At 34.1% G+C, this 18302-nt stretch overlaps 1 protein-coding gene across 1 annotated transcript; it reads left to right on the top strand.

Annotated features, from left to right (window-relative positions):
* Window positions 1–1738: 1738 nt before the first annotated feature.
* Window positions 1739–3959, top strand: LOC111897958 (protein SODIUM POTASSIUM ROOT DEFECTIVE 2). Its single transcript, XM_023893908.3, has 3 exons — window positions 1739–2162; window positions 3021–3096; window positions 3666–3959. The coding sequence occupies exons 1-3, from the start codon at window positions 1965–1967 to the stop codon at window positions 3794–3796; spliced, it is 405 nt and encodes a 134-aa protein (XP_023749676.1). The 5' UTR covers window positions 1739–1964; the 3' UTR covers window positions 3797–3959.
* The last annotated feature ends 14343 nt before the right edge of the window (window positions 3960–18302 follow it).

Here is an 18302-nt window from a genome sequence, read left to right as displayed (position 1 = left end):
TGTGATAGTCGGTCAAAGGGTTACGGTGAACACAAACAACAAGTTTGATGGTATATTGAGTAAAAAAAAAAGGAAATTGACCAAATGAGAACAAATGCAAGAGTTGGTTACCATCCTGATTCATTTTCCATTTACTCATTTACAGCAAATCTCACGTCATCTCCTACTGATATTAATGACTTTATGAGATTCATTATTGCTTCTCTTCAAAACATAACCCATGAAAGAACATTATTCATACATATATAACTTTGTAATGCACTTGAATATTTAGTAGGGGAATCTTTACTAAGCAGACGCATTTCATAACTACATTTACATTTCCAATCAAATGATTTATCGTGTCATGGATTCTAGACAAGTCTACAAACAAGTGGAATTACAAGTGCTGTGATTTTTGAGTTTACTTAGCTTTTAGATCGAACTAATGGGATAAGATACAACATCAATATGTACAATATTATGGTGATGTGTCTACACATCACCATAATATTGTACATATTGATGTTGTATCTTATCTCACGAGTTCGATCTAAAAGCTAAGTAAACTCAAAAATCACAGCACTTGTGATTCCACTCGTTTGTAGACTTGTCTAGAATCCATGATACAATAAATCATTTGATTGAAATGTAAATGTAATCATGAAATACGTCTGCTTAGTCAAGATTCCCCTAATAAATACTCAAGTGCATTACAAAGTTGTACATGTATGAATAATGTCATTTCGTAGGTTATGTTTTGAAGAGAAGCAAGAATGAATCTCATAAAGTCATTAATATCAGTAGGAGATGACGTGAGATTTGTTGTAAATGAGTAAAACGAAAATGAATCAGGAGGGTAACCAACTGTTGCATTTGTTTTCATTTGGTTATTTTCCTTTTTTGTACTCAATATACCATCAAACTTGTTGTTTGTGTTCACCATAACCTTTTGACCGGCTATCACAGGTCAAAAGCAGGTCAAAAGGGTTATGGTAAACACAAACAACAAGTTCGATGATATTGAATACAAAAAAAAGGGACAAAATGAATACAAACGCAAAAGTTAATTATCCTCAAGAGTCATTTTCCCTTTAATAAATGTGATGGTGATATCATACGCTAAATATTCTAATTAAAGCCAAAAAATAATTTAAATTTATGTACCAAAGTAATAAAGAAACCATATTATTGTGATAAGTGATAACATATAAACCAACAATATTAGTAAACTGAAAATAATAATACAGTTTTCACATGAGACATCAAATTGATTAACAACAAATAAAGTAAAGAGTTCGGGAATCATTTATCCTTCAAAAGAAAAAGAAATGTTCTTAAAATAGTTGATAGTTCTCCACATGATTAAAATTTGTATACAACAATTGATAGTTTTGGGATGGAATCTTATATCAGTCTGATAATAACAATCTCGCTTGACTTTCAATTGCAATATATATATATATATATATATATATATATATATATATATATATATATATATATATATATATATATATATATATATATATATATATATATATATATATATATATATATATATATATATATATATAATAATTTTGAAATACCCTTATCTATCTTAACACCTATCACCGTCACATGTATTTATGACTTTAGGCTAGCTGTGGCACTTGTCTCTTTGGTTATCTTAACAACTTGATCATGTGAGATATGCACAATTATAAATTCGTGCTCCAATTATAAAGCACATAACCACATGAAACTAGATGCCCTCTCACTTGTCTTTTGTACCTCATCACATGACAAAAATCTACTAGTAATTGATCATATTTTATAACTATAAAAGAACACCCTTTTTCAAACATTTGATCTCCCCTTGAAACTTGGGTCTTGACTCATTTCTCTCCCCCCAAACTTTCTTGGGTCATCCCCAATGAATCTTTATATATATTCAGCTTAAAAATCTTGCATTTCATATTGTGTTTTCTTTGTTAAAAGAAATGGGGAAGACGATTATGAGTTTTGGCAAGTTATTGGACAGTTTGTGTCTCTCAAATGTCGGTGCAAGTTCTTGTCTTTGTTGCATTAAAAATTTTGAAACCCAAGACGATTCTGAGTTTGAAACAGAACCACTTGTCGATCAATCCAAAGATGCATCGGATAAACCTCAGACTCTTGCCTTCTTTCTAAAGCCAAAGGTAATTAATGTCCTGAGTTCCATAATCGTTCACAAAGATGTCTTCTTACATGTAACATGTAGGATCGATATGATAATATATCAGTATGGAATCCTCTTTTCAAACCGATGTTTACATGTGAAGTACGTTTAGTTACTGTATTTATCGTCTGTTTAAGAAAATTGTTTCAAACTTATTTTGTGAATCTGGCTTTCATGTTTCCCAACATAAGTTAAACTAAACTGGAACCAAGAAAATAAAGATCGAAAATGAAAGTAAATGGTATTAACATGTATCACGGTATACATGAGTTTGGGTTTATAAACATGCTTTTATTCTTTAATATATCAAAAAGAGCTGATTCAAATAATATGAAATATGTTTTCATCATATTACCAATCATGAAATATGAATTTTATTAACCATTTAATGATACATGATGTATTGTGAACTCTATTAAAATTCAATGAATTATGGATGTTTTTATTGAGTTTAGTGGTTTGTCAAATTATCATTTTATTTTTGTTATATATTTTTTTTCTACGATACATTGAACTATACAAAAGTTCAATAAAATATTTATTTTAAACTTTAAAAAAATCATTAAAAAAATTCAATGATCATTGAATTTCATATCCTATGTTAAGCTTCTTTATGACAACTTTGCATTCCACCACATGTAACTATTCTAATAAACTATGCATCTATGATGCTCATCGTCTCTTCTTGTTCTTTATAAAATGTTATATAAATTGGTAACAATGGTAGAGTTTTATGTATAATATTTTTGTCAATTTACAAATTACATTGAATAGACTATGTTTTTGTATATTGTTTTTGCTTAAAAAATGTTTCTTGTTATCATTGCATTATGTATAGATGGTGGTGCTAAGGGTGTCCATGCATTGCAATGGTTGTGCAAGGAAGGTACAAAGGCACATCGCCAAGATGGAAGGTAACATTTTTTTAATAAATATTTTCTAACAGTTTTAACTTTTAACAATAATAGTATTTACTTTCCCATTTTATGTTTTTTACGGAGAGTATTAAAAATCTTAGTCGCTTTGTATGTCTAGTACTTTGTATAAAAGCATATGTGGATCAAAACCAACGTTTTTAATACCATGGACTAATTATTAATTGATAAATATGGATAGAATTAATCATTCTTTTATATAAATTAGTTAATTGATAAATATTAGTAAGTAAAATATTACATTTCTTTTAGATAAATTAAAATAATGGTGTATTTTATACTTTTTCTCGATATGGGTGAAGTAGAAAAGAACCAAAGTACAAACGCACATTCTTCATACCTCTATAATTCCAACTATCAAAATTTTCTATCCTTATCTATCTATATATGTAACATTTAGATTAGAAAGTGTATGATAAAATAATTTCAGTATCACATAATAATTATATACACTATATTTTGTCAATTTCTAATAATTGATGAATATTTATTGTCCCAATAAGAATAATAATAATAATTTTTTCTGAATTTATTGGTAATAAAAACAGGAGTGACATCCTACCAAGTGGACCTGGAAACCAAGATGGTGATCGTAATGGGAGACATTGTTCCATTTGAGGTGTTGGAGAGTGTTTCGAAGGTCAAAAATGCACAACTTTGGACTGAACCCATCTCATGATTTTTCGGAATAGAATAGTCGTATTAAAATCAAATATATTTTATCTATGTGTATGTAGAATTTAAAAAGATGTCGTTATAAATGGCTTTTGGGTTAGGTTTTGTCATCAATTAAAACATGTATTTGTTTATTTATGATATGAACTCATCCTGTATTAAGCTTATATCATGTTACAAGCCTAAATGTAAAACCCAATTAAAAGCCGGTATTCTAAGGATAAAATATCTAGACTTATAAACCACAAAGGTCTCTTACGTATACTTAGAAATTATTATTATTTAATAATGTGTGTTAAAAATCATAAAATTTGCACTAAAGCTATGTTTGACAGACTAACTGAAAAGTTAACTTCTAATTAAAAAACTAACTGATAGACGAAAAATTAGATGGTAGCTAAAAAGCTAATTGCTAGTTGATAAGCTAGCTAATCAAAATATGACATTTGGTAAAAAGTAGCTGATAAGCTAGCTAGAAAATGTAAGAAGACATAAAAGGACATGTACAGAAATGATTCAATATTATAAGACAAATATGTAATACATAAAATTAAAATAATGTTAATACTAAAAGTATTGTATTTAAGTAAAATTTTGTGCCCATGTCATATTTGCAATGTTATCACGAATTTCTCGCATCTCATGGTGTGATTGTCGAATACATATAAGAGTCATACAAACAACTAGCATCCTATAAATATAAAGCAATGGGTCGGCATTGGTGCCTTCGACCCGCAAACACTGTGAGAAGACTCGTCTCAATCTGATGATAAACAGTCACATACACAAGCTGCTACTACGATGGCTCCTCAAACTGAACACGTTCAAACTAACCCTAATTACTATTTAAGGTAATAACACACATAAAATTCCAAATCATAATCCATCATAATAAGGATTGAAGACCATTTTACCCTTCTTATACATGGCCCAACCATTATGGCCCAAAACCCCAGGGGGTGTTTAGGATTGCTTTTCATGCTAAAAAGTTCTTTTGATAAGAGTCCTTTTTGATTTTTTGGCTTTTTACAAAAGATAGTTTTAAAATGTGTTTGGTTCATCTTTTGACTTTTCAAAAGATAAAAACCCAAAAGTTGCAAAAAGTCACAAATTCATGACTTTTCAAAAGCTTATTTTTGTTATTGTCAAAAAATTGTTTTAAAAGAACTTCTTGAAATGCCCAAACATCTTTTTTAACTTTTAGTTTTTTTGGAAAAGCTAAAAGTTCTAAAAGTCATTATAAAAGATTTCCCAAACACCCTCCCAATATGACCCAAGGCCCAAAAATGACACAAAATCCATTATGGTGAGTACGTCAAGCGTACCACCCTATTACCCCAACTTACTAGACTAAACAAATAAGGAAATCGGGGCTTGGACACATTACGTTGAGCGTTCCTAGAGGGTACTCCCAACGTACTCCCCTGATACCCAAAAGTTCATATTAACCACTTAATGCCTGAAGTCTAGTCGTCCAAATCACAAAACTAGCTCTTGAGAATGTCTTAACTGATAAAGTCGTCAACTTTATGCTTTTGCATGGATCAAATAGATCCAAAATCAAACCCTAACTTCCTAACTTCACATTATGAACAATAATTCATGCATGGTTGAATCAAATCCATCAAGATACAATGTTTATGCTCAAGGGACCTCAGAAACATCAAGAAAAGTTAACCCAAACTTCTAGAGTAGCTTTTACTCACAAGAATCAACCCAAGGGACCAAAATATGCCAAAACCCTAAGCAAAACTTGATCTAAGCAATGAACCATAAAGGTTGAGACTTTATACCTCCAAACGGATGATCAAGATGAATAAAATCTGGAAGTACAAGCTTTAAGCCAATCAACACTTCTCCAATGAGTTCCTTCTTCTTAAACAATCACCAAAAACACACCAAATCACTCAATAGCTCAAGGATCTCACAAATGAATGCTAGGGTTTCGAGGGGACTGCTTTGGGATAATGGAGGTTAGTGATGAGATAGGCCTTGAGGACATAAGGTGTTTAAACAGGGACCAAACCCTAAAATTTAGGTTTTTGCACTCTGCTTGAGTATGTTAAGCGTACTTTGTTTTTTGTTTTTTTTTGGAATTTAGTGTTTTCATAGTCAAAATATGCAATGTTTAGTCTTTTGAGTGGCATATGTAATTGACTTTTCCAGACCATCAATCCTCCAAGAAATAAATTTATCTATTGATTTTTTACTAATTGTATATTTATAAATTGCTTTTTTGGTGAAATAAATTGGTAGGCTTTTATAACATCACTCCTTAATATATATATATATATATATATATATATATATATATATATATATATATATATATATATATATATATATATATATATAAGAGAGAGAGAGAGAGATATACATTTACACTATACATTTGAAAGTATATTGTCATGTCATGTATAATACACCTCTACTTGGACAATTTACATTCGGTTTGGTTTTTACTATAACCATCGTTGCCGTATATTTACATGTGATTCGATAACGGCATATATGAATTTGGATAAAATGATAAGATAGTTTCCATTTTATGTCATAAAAAAGTCTAAAATTGTAAGATGTTATTAATTATACATTTACATGTGACACAAATAAATATATATTAATTTTAAATAATTAATATAAAAGTCTAAACAAAACTTATACCTTATTAGTCTGATAAAATTTTATAAATTTTTTACCCGTGATTTCCACGGGTTGTAACCTAGTTCATGCTAGGTTTTAATTCAAAAATAGTTTCATAAACTAGAAAAATATGACAACGGAAGACTTCAAATTTTGAACATAACTTAACATTTTATACCCACTAAGGATCTCTTTGCAGGTTGTACAAAGATTTAAACACCAACCAAAGAAGAGGTGAAGAAATGACAACCTTTATAGTTCCTTAGGTCCTCTTGGGAGGCTTGGAAGTTGATGAAGAATGTGGAACCTTTGAGATACCATCAATGACTCAACTTGATATAAATGCTAGTCCATAAACTCTTAATCCCTTAAGCTTTAAGTTCATAACCAATATGAACTTAAAGAGGGCATGAAAATACAAGTACTCTTCAAGAAGAGATGAAGAAAAGAGAGAGAGAGAGAGAGAGAGAGAGAGAGAGAGAGAGAGAGAGAGAGAGAAAGAGAGAGAGTAACCTCCTTTAACGAGGTTACGGTTTTGGGAAGCAAGAATGAAACACCCAATTCAAGAGTGGAAGCCTCATATTTATATTGTCTTAAAGTGAAGTCTTTAACCATTAGGTCATTCCACTTTAGACAAGCATGTCCCTAAAGCTTACATGTCTCTCATGCTTCTTATTACTTTTGATTAAACAAACATGAAATCCATACTCTTGTCTTTTGACTCTTATTTTAGAAAAATAATAAAAGGAAGAAGATAAAAGCTTAATATTTTATGAACCAAGTTTATATAATATAAACTTTAAATTTTTGGTAAAAGACAAAAGAATTTATCCAATCCAAAATGTTGTGCATGACTTATTAATTCATACCATATGAATTATATATAATGTTACTTGCTAATGAAAATTATTATTTCCTAGAAATAAATAATTCCAATTTATTTATAAGAGTTTATTGAATATTTATTAAAACCAATTTACAATAAATAATCAATTGTATCAAGTTGTTGTTAGTGTGACCCATTAGTATTATATGTTAATTAGCAATATCACTTTAATATGATTCTTGAGCATGCTAGACCTTTCAATCTCCCACATATGCGAGACTCATATTAGACTGATATAGACAGTGGTGAACATCTAGCAACATTTCAATGCCCCCAACAACAAACGACTTTGTGCCATTCTATCAACACCTAATTCCCCAAAAGCTCAAAGCTACACTGGTGTATAAGGTAAGTTTATCAATTATCTCTTTGCTACAGACATCATGTTGAACATGAGATACAGATCGAGATCAAACTCATTAGTTGTTCAACTTTTGGTAAGGTGCCTTAGATGTCTAACTCTCAACACATAAGAGGAAGAAATCCCATCTTGACTACATAAGCCTCTTGCATAGTTCACACCATACCTGAAAATGGATTTTATAACTGTCTGGTTAAGGAACAACATTTGACCATATCAAAGCATAGTACTCCCTACACTTAAGTCCATATATGTATCTTAGGTTTTAAGGACATGAAGATAGTACCTTTTAATTAAGTGTCATTCATGATAGCGATCCATGAGATGATCTTGATGCGGGTCATTTCAATACCAGTTCTCTGACAAGTATCTATGAAACTTGGTTACAACCACTTGCCTACTTTCATCTAGTGAGAGTCAACCAATCTAATTCATATTAGTCTTACTTCATAACTGCTCCCACAATTATAACCGACTATGAACTTTTAGAGTAATAACATTATTCATGGATTAAACATGTTAATATAGAACACAACAAGTATTAATGTGATGACTATATCCCAATATATCATAGCATTATCTAGTAGTTGTTTTTATAATGTTCTAATATCCAAATACTAAATCCAAATCAAAATCCCATTTCTAGAATAGTAAAGTCTTATAGTTGAAGTGTGACCATTCATAATTTGCTTAAAAGAATGACTTCATCAATGGATCTAACAAAAATTAATTTGTGTGAATTATGTGAATACTATCATCTCCATACTTCACTTTACTCTAAGTATAGTTAAGTATCCTGGAGAATATGATTGGTGTTCTTTCGTGACAAAAAGTATCTTAGCTTGATTAAGTATACTCTCGAAGTCACAAAGATTTGTATGTGATTTGTGAATGGCAGAAATCAACATAGTTTTTCAATGATCTCATTCATCTAATCATATTTGAATTCAACTTCTAAAGTAGTGTATTCTTATTTTGTAGTAGATTGTGTCATTATGTTTTGCTTGGACTTCATTCCAACAAGACTTACCCTTCATTCCATAATGATGTCAAAATCCAGTTATAATTTATAATTATTTATATCTATTTAGAAATTAACATCTAATGTAGCTCTTTCCATAAAGATCCTTTCTAAACTGATTGTCTCGTATACACTCTCTTAGTTCTTCTAAAGTACTCTTAGAATGCTCTCTTAATCATCCAGTTACTTAACCATGTATTTAATTAGTATCCTATGACATGCTTACAACGTGATTAAGTACCATGTCCTATGCATAATATGGCGTAAGTGATGAATTCATTTTCCAAGCAAATAGAATATAAATAATTTCATCTAGTTCAAGACTATGAGCTATGTACTTTTGAGGCTAGCTCAAAATGTTGCCAAATGAAAATGCTAAGAATTCTCCAAAAGAATCTTGTGTCTTGATCCCTTTCAAGATATTACCAACATATGTATAAGGATATGAAACTTTTAACATTCATTTTTGTTGGAATAGTGTCTAAGCCCGTAACTATATTTGGTATGTACTTGACCCGGTTGTGCATGGTCCTTTTGGGTTGCCTTCTCCAAAGCAACTTGACAAGGTAATTTAAGGAGAAATAGAGAGTATTATGATTTATTAATATATTATAAGAATAATATATTAAAGGAGAAATCATATTTATTTTATTATTATTGGTCATAAATTAATTAGGAATTAATTTGGTGATCAAAAGAGATTAATTGAATAAACGGGTATAAACTGTCAAATGTATGATAGTTGAGTTTTGGGTTAAGGAAACCTAATGGGCTTAAGGGTGAATGAAATTATGATGGGTAACCATCATATTTTCGTCCAAGGCCTTATTCCAGAAGGTTCCATGGTCTGCTTGGTGGCTAAGATGTCCATTAGGGTTTAAACTGAAACCCTAGTAACCTGTAAGTATAAATATGACCCCTAGGGCATTGATTTCGGCTACCACATGATTCTAAGAGATCCCTAGGCTGATTTCTAGCCTCTCTCTCCATCTCTCATATTGCCTTCTTGCTTGTGGGGTTTGTGAACCATTAGAGGAGTTTCATTTGTGACTCTAAGCTCAAAAGAAGAAGAAAGAGAAGATCTAAACCAACAATTGAAGAGGTAAACATCTAGATCTGATTATATATGTTATTTTTGTTGTTTATATGCTAGATTAGGTTTTGTAAGTCTTGGAATCAAAGCATGTTGAATAGTGAAACCTAAATCCAAGCATTAGGGTTTGTATGAGCACATAGGAATGTTTCTTATGCATATAACCCATCACTGGTATCAGAGCCTTGATTGGTTTCAGTTGTATGTGATGCTTAACTGCTTTATTTGCTGAAAATCGAGTTTTTGGCCCCTGTCCGACTCAACTCGGCTAGTCAGTATCTGGACTCGGCGAGTTGGCCCCTATTCGGCGAGTCCAGTTCTGACTCGGCGAGTCAGTTCGTCAGGCAGAGGGATTTTCGGGTTTTGGCTGCTGTTTTGACTTGGATTTGATGCTTAATTTGTTCTGTGAAGTTAAAATCCAAATTTTATCTTAATTAAGTGTTTATCCTTGCCAAGTGAATAGATAATTTCAAATCTTTTAAATATCAGTTGTTTATGTGATAAATATGGATTATTTAAAAATTATTTGGTAATTATCTAATGACTAAAATTAAGATTAGGTCAAATATAGATAATTATGAAATTAATTGGTTAATTTGAATTATTTGTTATTTGATCCCTTATGTTTTGAAAAGTTCAATACTTGCCCTCAAGTTTTGAAATTTGAATTTATGATTAAAAGTTTAATTTTGAGTAATTTAAATTTCAAACCCTTAGAATTTTACAAGTTTAAAATTCAACCCTATACTATTATATATTATTACAAGCTTAATTAATATATATATATATATATATATATATATATATATATATATATATATATATATATGTATAATTTAAAATGCTAGTCTTACCGTTAGTAGGCCTCATTCACTAAGCTGGTCTATAAGGTGGGTATAAGGTTGCTGCCTATAAAATGACGCTTAATGGGTGTACACTCACACCTACCGCTTGCTTGACTGGTGGAGGGTCGTTATCCGAACGGGTAGGATAGGGCAACCCTCTCCTCATTAAAAGTATAATGTTAATAATAAAGTAACTACATGTTTTACAAATTCCCATTCCTAGTTACTTTAGGGTAAAATGTGAAAATGATGCTAATCCATGGAATTACACTTCGTACCCTTGTCAAACGTTGATGGAGCGCGTGTGGTTAACCGGCACATCAATTTGGGGATGATATTGGTAGCGAAGGGTGACTCGATGTTTGTCATAGATCAATGGAGCATGTGTGGTTTACCGGCACATTGATTAGGTGATAAAGACATTGAGTGCACCACGTTGATTCGCATGGTTATTCACAAATTTTTTTGCGATACTCGGCATCCCAGTCGCAAATTTGAAATGCATATCGAGATTTAAACATGCCATTGAAAAGTTCAATGAATCTCAAAGATCTAGGAGTTTTCAATACATTTAAAACCTAAATTGCTTTTTTCGTTTTTCATGGTGAGAATTAGTGAATCGTCATTCACTTAACTTCAAATTATTTACTTTTAGAGTACGAAATCCCTTTCTAAGTTGTAAATAATGTTGTTGGATCCTAGCCCTAATTTCTCATTTGAGTGTTTAATTAGGGATTCATTTCTAATCAAACTTTGTTCCCTTCTTTTTCAGATGTCTGCAAACAACAACAACAACAACAACAACGCTTCTGGGTCATTCTCGTTGATGAACTTGTGTCAGAAAGTAACATTTGATGGTTCAAACTTCAACGAGTGGATGAGGTATATTCTCATGATCACACACTACGAGGACAAAGAATATGTCCTCGATGAAAAGCTTGAGAAGATCATCCCAGATGTTGCTACTCCTGAAGAATTGGCCGCCTTTGAGGCCCATGAGCGTGATGCCACGAAAGTTCACTGCATCATGTTGGCCACCATGAACCTCGAACTCCAAAAGTCCTATGAGGACATGTATCCATATGAAATGCATCAGGATTTGCTAGACAGGTATCACCAGAGCGCGAGGCAAGAGCGCTATGAGATCATTACTAACATGATCACCGCTAGGATGGGGAGTGGAGAATCCCTAACCTCTCATTTGCAGAAAATGCAGAGGTATGTTGATCGTCTTCTCAAACTTAATGTTAAGTTTGATGAGGATTTGGCTATCGACATAATCCTCCACTCCTTGCCCTCCTGCTACAATCAGTTTAGGATGACCTACCATATGAACAAAGAGGAGGTATCCTTGAGCAAGCTCCAAGGACTCTTGAGGACTGCTGAGATCAACCTTAAAGACAAATCCGTTGCACCGTCCCCTGCTGTGGCCGCTCCTGTGATGGCGACAGGTCAAGGAAAGGGCAAAAAGAGGAAGGCTCCATGTAAGAGCCACCATAAGGGGAAACCCCGTGATGGTTCGTCCTCAAGTGGGACCAAAGCTGGCCCTGCTAAACCCTCTTCCGATCCAAAAGAAGCAGAGTGCTTCTATTTCCACTAAAAGGGCCACTGGAAGCGAAGCTGCCCACAATATCTGCAGGACATAAGAGATGGGAAGATCAAGCCCACCTTTGCAGGTATGTATTCTATTAAATCTAATAACTCATCATATGCTACTTCATGGGTTCTTGATACAGGGTGTGGTTACCACATTTGTTCTGATATGCAGGGCCTAAAAAGAAGTAGGGAGATGGAACATGGGAAGATGAACCTGATTATGGGAAACAGAAGATCTTCGCCTGTGACCAAAGTCGGTGTTTATTCTTTAGTGTTAAGTAATGGGTTAGGGATAGATTTAGAGAATTGTTGTTATTCGCCAGATATGGCAAGAAACATTATTTCTTTTCACGGGTTGTTTAGACAAGGTTTCAGATATTCTTTTGATAATAGTAATGGTTCTATTAACGTTTATTTGAATGGTGTCTTTTATTTCAATGCATTACCTTGTAATGGGATTTATGAATCTGTGATGATTGTTGATAATTTAGGAAATAATATTTTGAATATTGATTCGTCTACTAGTCTAGACAAAGCATGCTTGTGGCATTGTCGCCTTGGCCATGTCAACAAGAAACGCATAGCCAAACTCCAAAAGGATGGAGTGTTGGAGTCATTCGACCTTAGGGACGATGACACGTGTGAGTCTTGTTTACTTGGGAAGATGACCAAGTCACCCTTTATTGTCACTTGTGAAAGGGGTGATGGTTTATTGGATCTCATACACACCGATGTATGCGGGCCCTTTAGATCCACCACAAGGGATGCTTGCCGCTTCTACGTGACTTTTACAGATGATTATAGCAGATATGGATATATCTACTTGATCAAGCAAAAGTCGGAAACCTTTGAAAAGTTCAAAGAGTTTAAGAATGAAGTGGAGAATTAGCTGGGCAGGAAAATCAAGATGCTTTGGTCAGACCGAGGAGGAGAGTACCTAAGTCTTGAGTTTCACGACTATCTAAAAGATTTCGTAATCGTTTCGCAATTGACGCCTCCGAGGACGCCACAATTGAATGGTGTGGCTGAGAGACGTAATCGGACCTTGTTGGACATGGTTCGTTCTATGATGAGTCGGACTTCGTTACCAATAGCTTTATGGGGGTATGCCTTAGATACTGCCGCCCACATACTTAACTTAGTTCCCACCAAGAAGGTTTCCAAGACTCCTCACGAGATGTGGACAGGGAAGGCTCCCTCGTTGGCACATATCAAGGTTTGGGGTTGCGAGGCTTTCGTAAGATAAGAGACTCACGACAAGCTAGAACCTCGTAGTGAGAAGTGTTATTTCATCGGCAATCCGCAGAAGTCTTTTGGCTACCTTTTCTATAGACCGAGTGACAATGTTGTCTTCGTTTCTAGAAGAGAAGTTTTCCGAGAAAAGGAATTGATAGGCCAAGAAGACAATGGGAGGCAAATTGAACTTGAAGAGATTCAAGATCAAAATGATGAAGGAAACTCTGACACTGGCATTCAACTTGAGGAGGAAACTCCTGTTGAACCTGTTGATGAGTCCTTACCTCTTCGACATTCCACTAGGGCTAGTGTTCCACCCCAGTTTTATGGTTTTCATATTACTACTGAAGGGGATACATTTATTAGTGATAGTACAGTAGTAAATTTGGATGAACCTAGCAACTATAAGGAAGCCATGGCAGGCCCAGAGTCTACGAAATGGAAAGAGGCGATGGACAGCGAGATTCAGTCCATGTACGACAACCAAGTTTGGAATTTGGTTGATAATGTACCGGGTCGTAAGACATTCGGGTGCAAGTGGATCTTCAAGAAGAAGACGAACATGGATGGGAAAGTGCATACTTATAAAGCGCGATTGGTTGCGAAGGGCTTTACTCAAACTCCCGGATTTGACTATGATGAGACCTTCTCACCAGTTGCGAAGATAAAGTCTATTAGGGTGATGCTTGCCATAGCTGCATTTCATGATTACGAAATATGGCAAATGGACGTGAAAACTGCTTTCCTTAATGGAAAGTTGGCTGAGGATGTCTACATGAATCAGCCAGAGGGTTTTGTCAATGCAAAGCATCCAAATAGAGTATGCAAGCTTGAGAAATCCATTTATGGATTGAAACAAGCGTCTCGCAGATGGAATCTTTGTTTTGACGAGAAGGTTAAAGAGTTTGGCTTTCTGCGAAGCGAAGATGAATCTTGTATGTATGTCAAAGCCAGTGGGAGTATAGTAAGCCTCCTCGTATTGTATGTCGACGACATACTACTCATAGGAAACGATGTCCCAACCTTGTAGGAGGTCAAGTCCTGGCTTGGGAAATGTTTCGCTATGAAGGACCTCGGAGAGGCTGCTTATATTCTGGGAATAAGAATAGTAAGAAACAGGGAAAAAAGACTGATAGGACTCAGTCAGGATACATACTTGGAAAAGGTACTAAAGCGTTTTAGTATGGAAAATTCCAAGAAAGGGGAGTTGCCAATCCAAAGCACTACCAAGCTGAGTAAGACTCAGAGCCCGAGTACAGAGGCAGAGATAGCTAATATGAGCCGAGTACCTTACGCTTCCACAGTAGGCTCTATCATGTACGCTATGACTTGCACTCGCCCTGATGTGGCCTTCGCTTTGAGCATGGTCAGTAGATATCAAGGGAATCCTGGTAGAGCTCATTGGATTGCAGTTAAGAATATTCTTAAGTACCTTCGGAGGACCAAGGAATGGTTTCTAGTCCTCGATGGGAGTGATGACTTAAGGGTATGAGGGTACAGTGATGCGAGTTTTCAGACGGATCGGGATAACTTCCGATCGCAGTCGGGCTGGGTCTTTACCCTAAATAGAGGAGCAGTAACTTGGAAAAGTTCCAAGCAAGAGACCGTAGCTGATTCAACGTGCGAATCAGAGTATATTGCGGCGAGCGAAGCGTTAAAGGAGGCTATATGGTTATAGAACTTCATTGGAGACCTTGGAGTTGTGTCATCCATAAAAGAGCCGATGGAAATTTTATGTGATAATGAAGGAGCGGTTGCCTTGACCAAGGAACCGAGAGATCATGGCAGATCTCGACATATTGACAGAAAAATACCATTTCATCAGACATCAGGTAGAAGAGGGACTCCTCGTTGTGAAGAGGGTATCATCAGAAGAAAACCCAGCAGATCCCCTTACGAAGGGACTGAGTAGGGTCAAACACTTGCAGCATGCTAGGAGCATTGGGCTGAAGGATGATATAATTTTGGATTAGATAGGAAATGTGTAATAGATAGTATGTACTTGACATTTGATGAATAAATAAAGTGTGTTATTTATGAGTAAAGCTACTATCTTGTGTTGGTTATTTATCTATTGTTTCCATTTTGCATGTTTTGACTTCCTGAATGATATGATTATTCAAAAGGTCCACATTCGGTCATATTTTGGAAGTAGATATGAATGAAGACTGTCATGAATTGTTTGTAGATTGTCTAAAAGGTTTTAGACATAGCAAAGGTTTGCTGCAAAGTTCATGAGTGCTTATGAATATGAGTCGAGCATTGGATTAAACCCGAGTTTGCTGTATCACTTCATGGTGTTTTACCTTAAGTGATCGCAAAGCGATAACATCATATAGTCTTAAAACTTAGAGATATGGTTGTTGTTTGCTGGTTGGTTGTACATTGATAATGTGTAAACGCATCAGTAACTTGATGTCATAAAACTCATTGTTGTGTGTGATCCATTGGTAAATAATAGATGCATATGAGTCGAAGTTGATCTGTTCCTTTTATTCTATGAGAATAAAAGTGATATATTGGCCACTTGATTATTTGGTTTCACTTATGTGTCGGGCCCGGTCAGAATGAAGTTGATGTGTTCAACTAAATTCTATGTCAAACGAATCAGACATCAAGGAACTATTGCTGGACAATAAGCATTGTCAGCATGATATCCAGAACAGAGGATTATACGATCCCTTATCTAAAGGACAAGTTGATCAGAGTTGACAGCGAAGTATAAGAGCTATGATTGCTAATCGGATTCTGAAGTCATATGTGAGATATAGTTACTAGACTTATCCAAGTGGGAGACTGTTGGAATAGTGTTTAAGCCCGTAACTATATTTGGTATGTACTTGACCCGGTTGTGCATGGTCCTTTTCAGTTGCCTTCTCCAAAGCAACTTGCCAAGGTAATTTAAGGAGAAATAGAGAGTATTATGATTTATTAATATATTATAAGAATAATATATTAAAGGAGAAATCATATTTATTTAATTAGTATTGGTCATAAATTAATTAGGAATTAATTTGGTGATCAAAAGAGATTAATTGAATAAAGGGGTATAAACTGTCAAATGTATGATAGTTGAGTTTTGGGTTAAGGAAACCTAATGGGCTTAAGGGGGAACGAAATTATGATGGGTAACCATCATATTTTCATCCAAGGCCTTATTCCAGAAGGTTCCATGGGCTGCTTGGTGGCTAAGCTGTCCATTAGGGTTTAGACTGAAACCCTAGTAACCTGTAAGTATAAATATGACCCCTAGGGCATTGATTTCGGCTACCACATGATTCTAAGAGATCCATAGGCCGATTTCTAGCCTCTCTCTCCATCTCTCATATTGCCTTCTTGCTTGTGGGGTTTGTGAACCATTAGAGGAGTTGCATTTGTGACTCTAAGCTCAAGAGAAGAAGAAAGAGAAGATCTAAACCAACGATTGATGAGGTAAACATCTAGATCTGATTCTATATGTTATTTTTGTTGTTTATATGCTAGATTAGGGTTTGTAAGTCATGGAATCAAAGCATGTTGAATAGTGAAACCTAGATCCAAGCATTAGGGTTTGTATGAGCACATAGGAATGTTTCTTATGCATATAACCCATCAATTTTATCTATCCCTTATATATTTTACATTCTAAGAATGTATATTCTCCTTCCTAAGCCTTTCATTTTAGAAACACTTTCGGAGTCAAGGTGAAAACGAGATTGCTTAGTTAGAATGTGATTTCAAATGATTAAGTATGTCTTATTCATACAAGATTAGGAATTTCACTATGATCCCACTAGTTCTTAGTAAACAAACATGTTCTATTCATTTTGATATAAAAACACACTGTGTGGTTTTTGCATAAAAGGATGATTATAACATTTGGATGTTTGCTTTATATCCACAAGTGGATCTAAAGCTCTACATATTTTCTTAGGATACCTTGGATTAAGAAAACCTCTGGACTAATCTATATAGATATCTTCTAGTAGATTTCTATTAAGAAAAGCGGTCTTTCTGGAAATCTATTTACTATATCTCATATTAAGAATTTGAATTTGTATTAAATAATATCCTTGTTGATCTAATCATTGCTACTTGTGAAAAAGGTTTTATCACAGTTAGTGTCATGAGTATGATGAGGATCATTGTCAATGACATGAGTATGAGAAAATCCTTTACTACAAGTCTTGTTTTAAATGTTTACAGTTATCTATGTAATTTATTCTTTCTAGAATAATCATTTTCTCCTTCTTGCCTTGCTATAAGGATAAATTTTAATCAAGCCCATACTTGATTCTCATACATGTATTTGAGATCTAACATGACATCTTGGTATTTGATGGATTTTCCAGAAACCATCAATAAAAGCTCATCAATGAGAGGTTCCACATTTCTCAAGTCATAGATGATTTCTACTACTATGAGAAGAATTTGTGTTTGTGAATAGCTATTATTCAACTTTAACAATCATTGTTAAAACTAGTGCCAACCATTACTACATAAGGTTATGGTTCTTGAATTGCTTCAAGTTCCATGTACCTCCCACTTGCTTTGTCATTAAAAGCTTGTTTTCTACTAACTTAACTTTCACAAGAATAAGAGAACTTATTCTTGGTGGGTTTGCATATGATAACCTAAGCCACATTCAAAGTATTATACAAATATGTATTTAGTAGATTTTAGGATTAGAAGATTTAGTCCAACATCGGCTTCAAATCCACAAAACATTAAGTAAGATAAGGATGGATCCTTTCCATAATTCCCATTTCTGAATTAAGGTTGCATGAAAACAAGAGGTTGATTGAAGAACCTGAGGCAATCGTTGACCGTAAGACTAAGAAGTTGCGACG

This window comes from Lactuca sativa, chromosome 5, assembly GCF_002870075.4.
Source record: "Lactuca sativa cultivar Salinas chromosome 5, Lsat_Salinas_v11, whole genome shotgun sequence".
NCBI classification, from domain to species: Eukaryota; Viridiplantae; Streptophyta; class Magnoliopsida; order Asterales; family Asteraceae; genus Lactuca; species Lactuca sativa.
The sequence above is the reverse complement of the archived record's forward strand: the minus strand, read 5'-3'. Positions and strand labels throughout refer to the sequence as shown.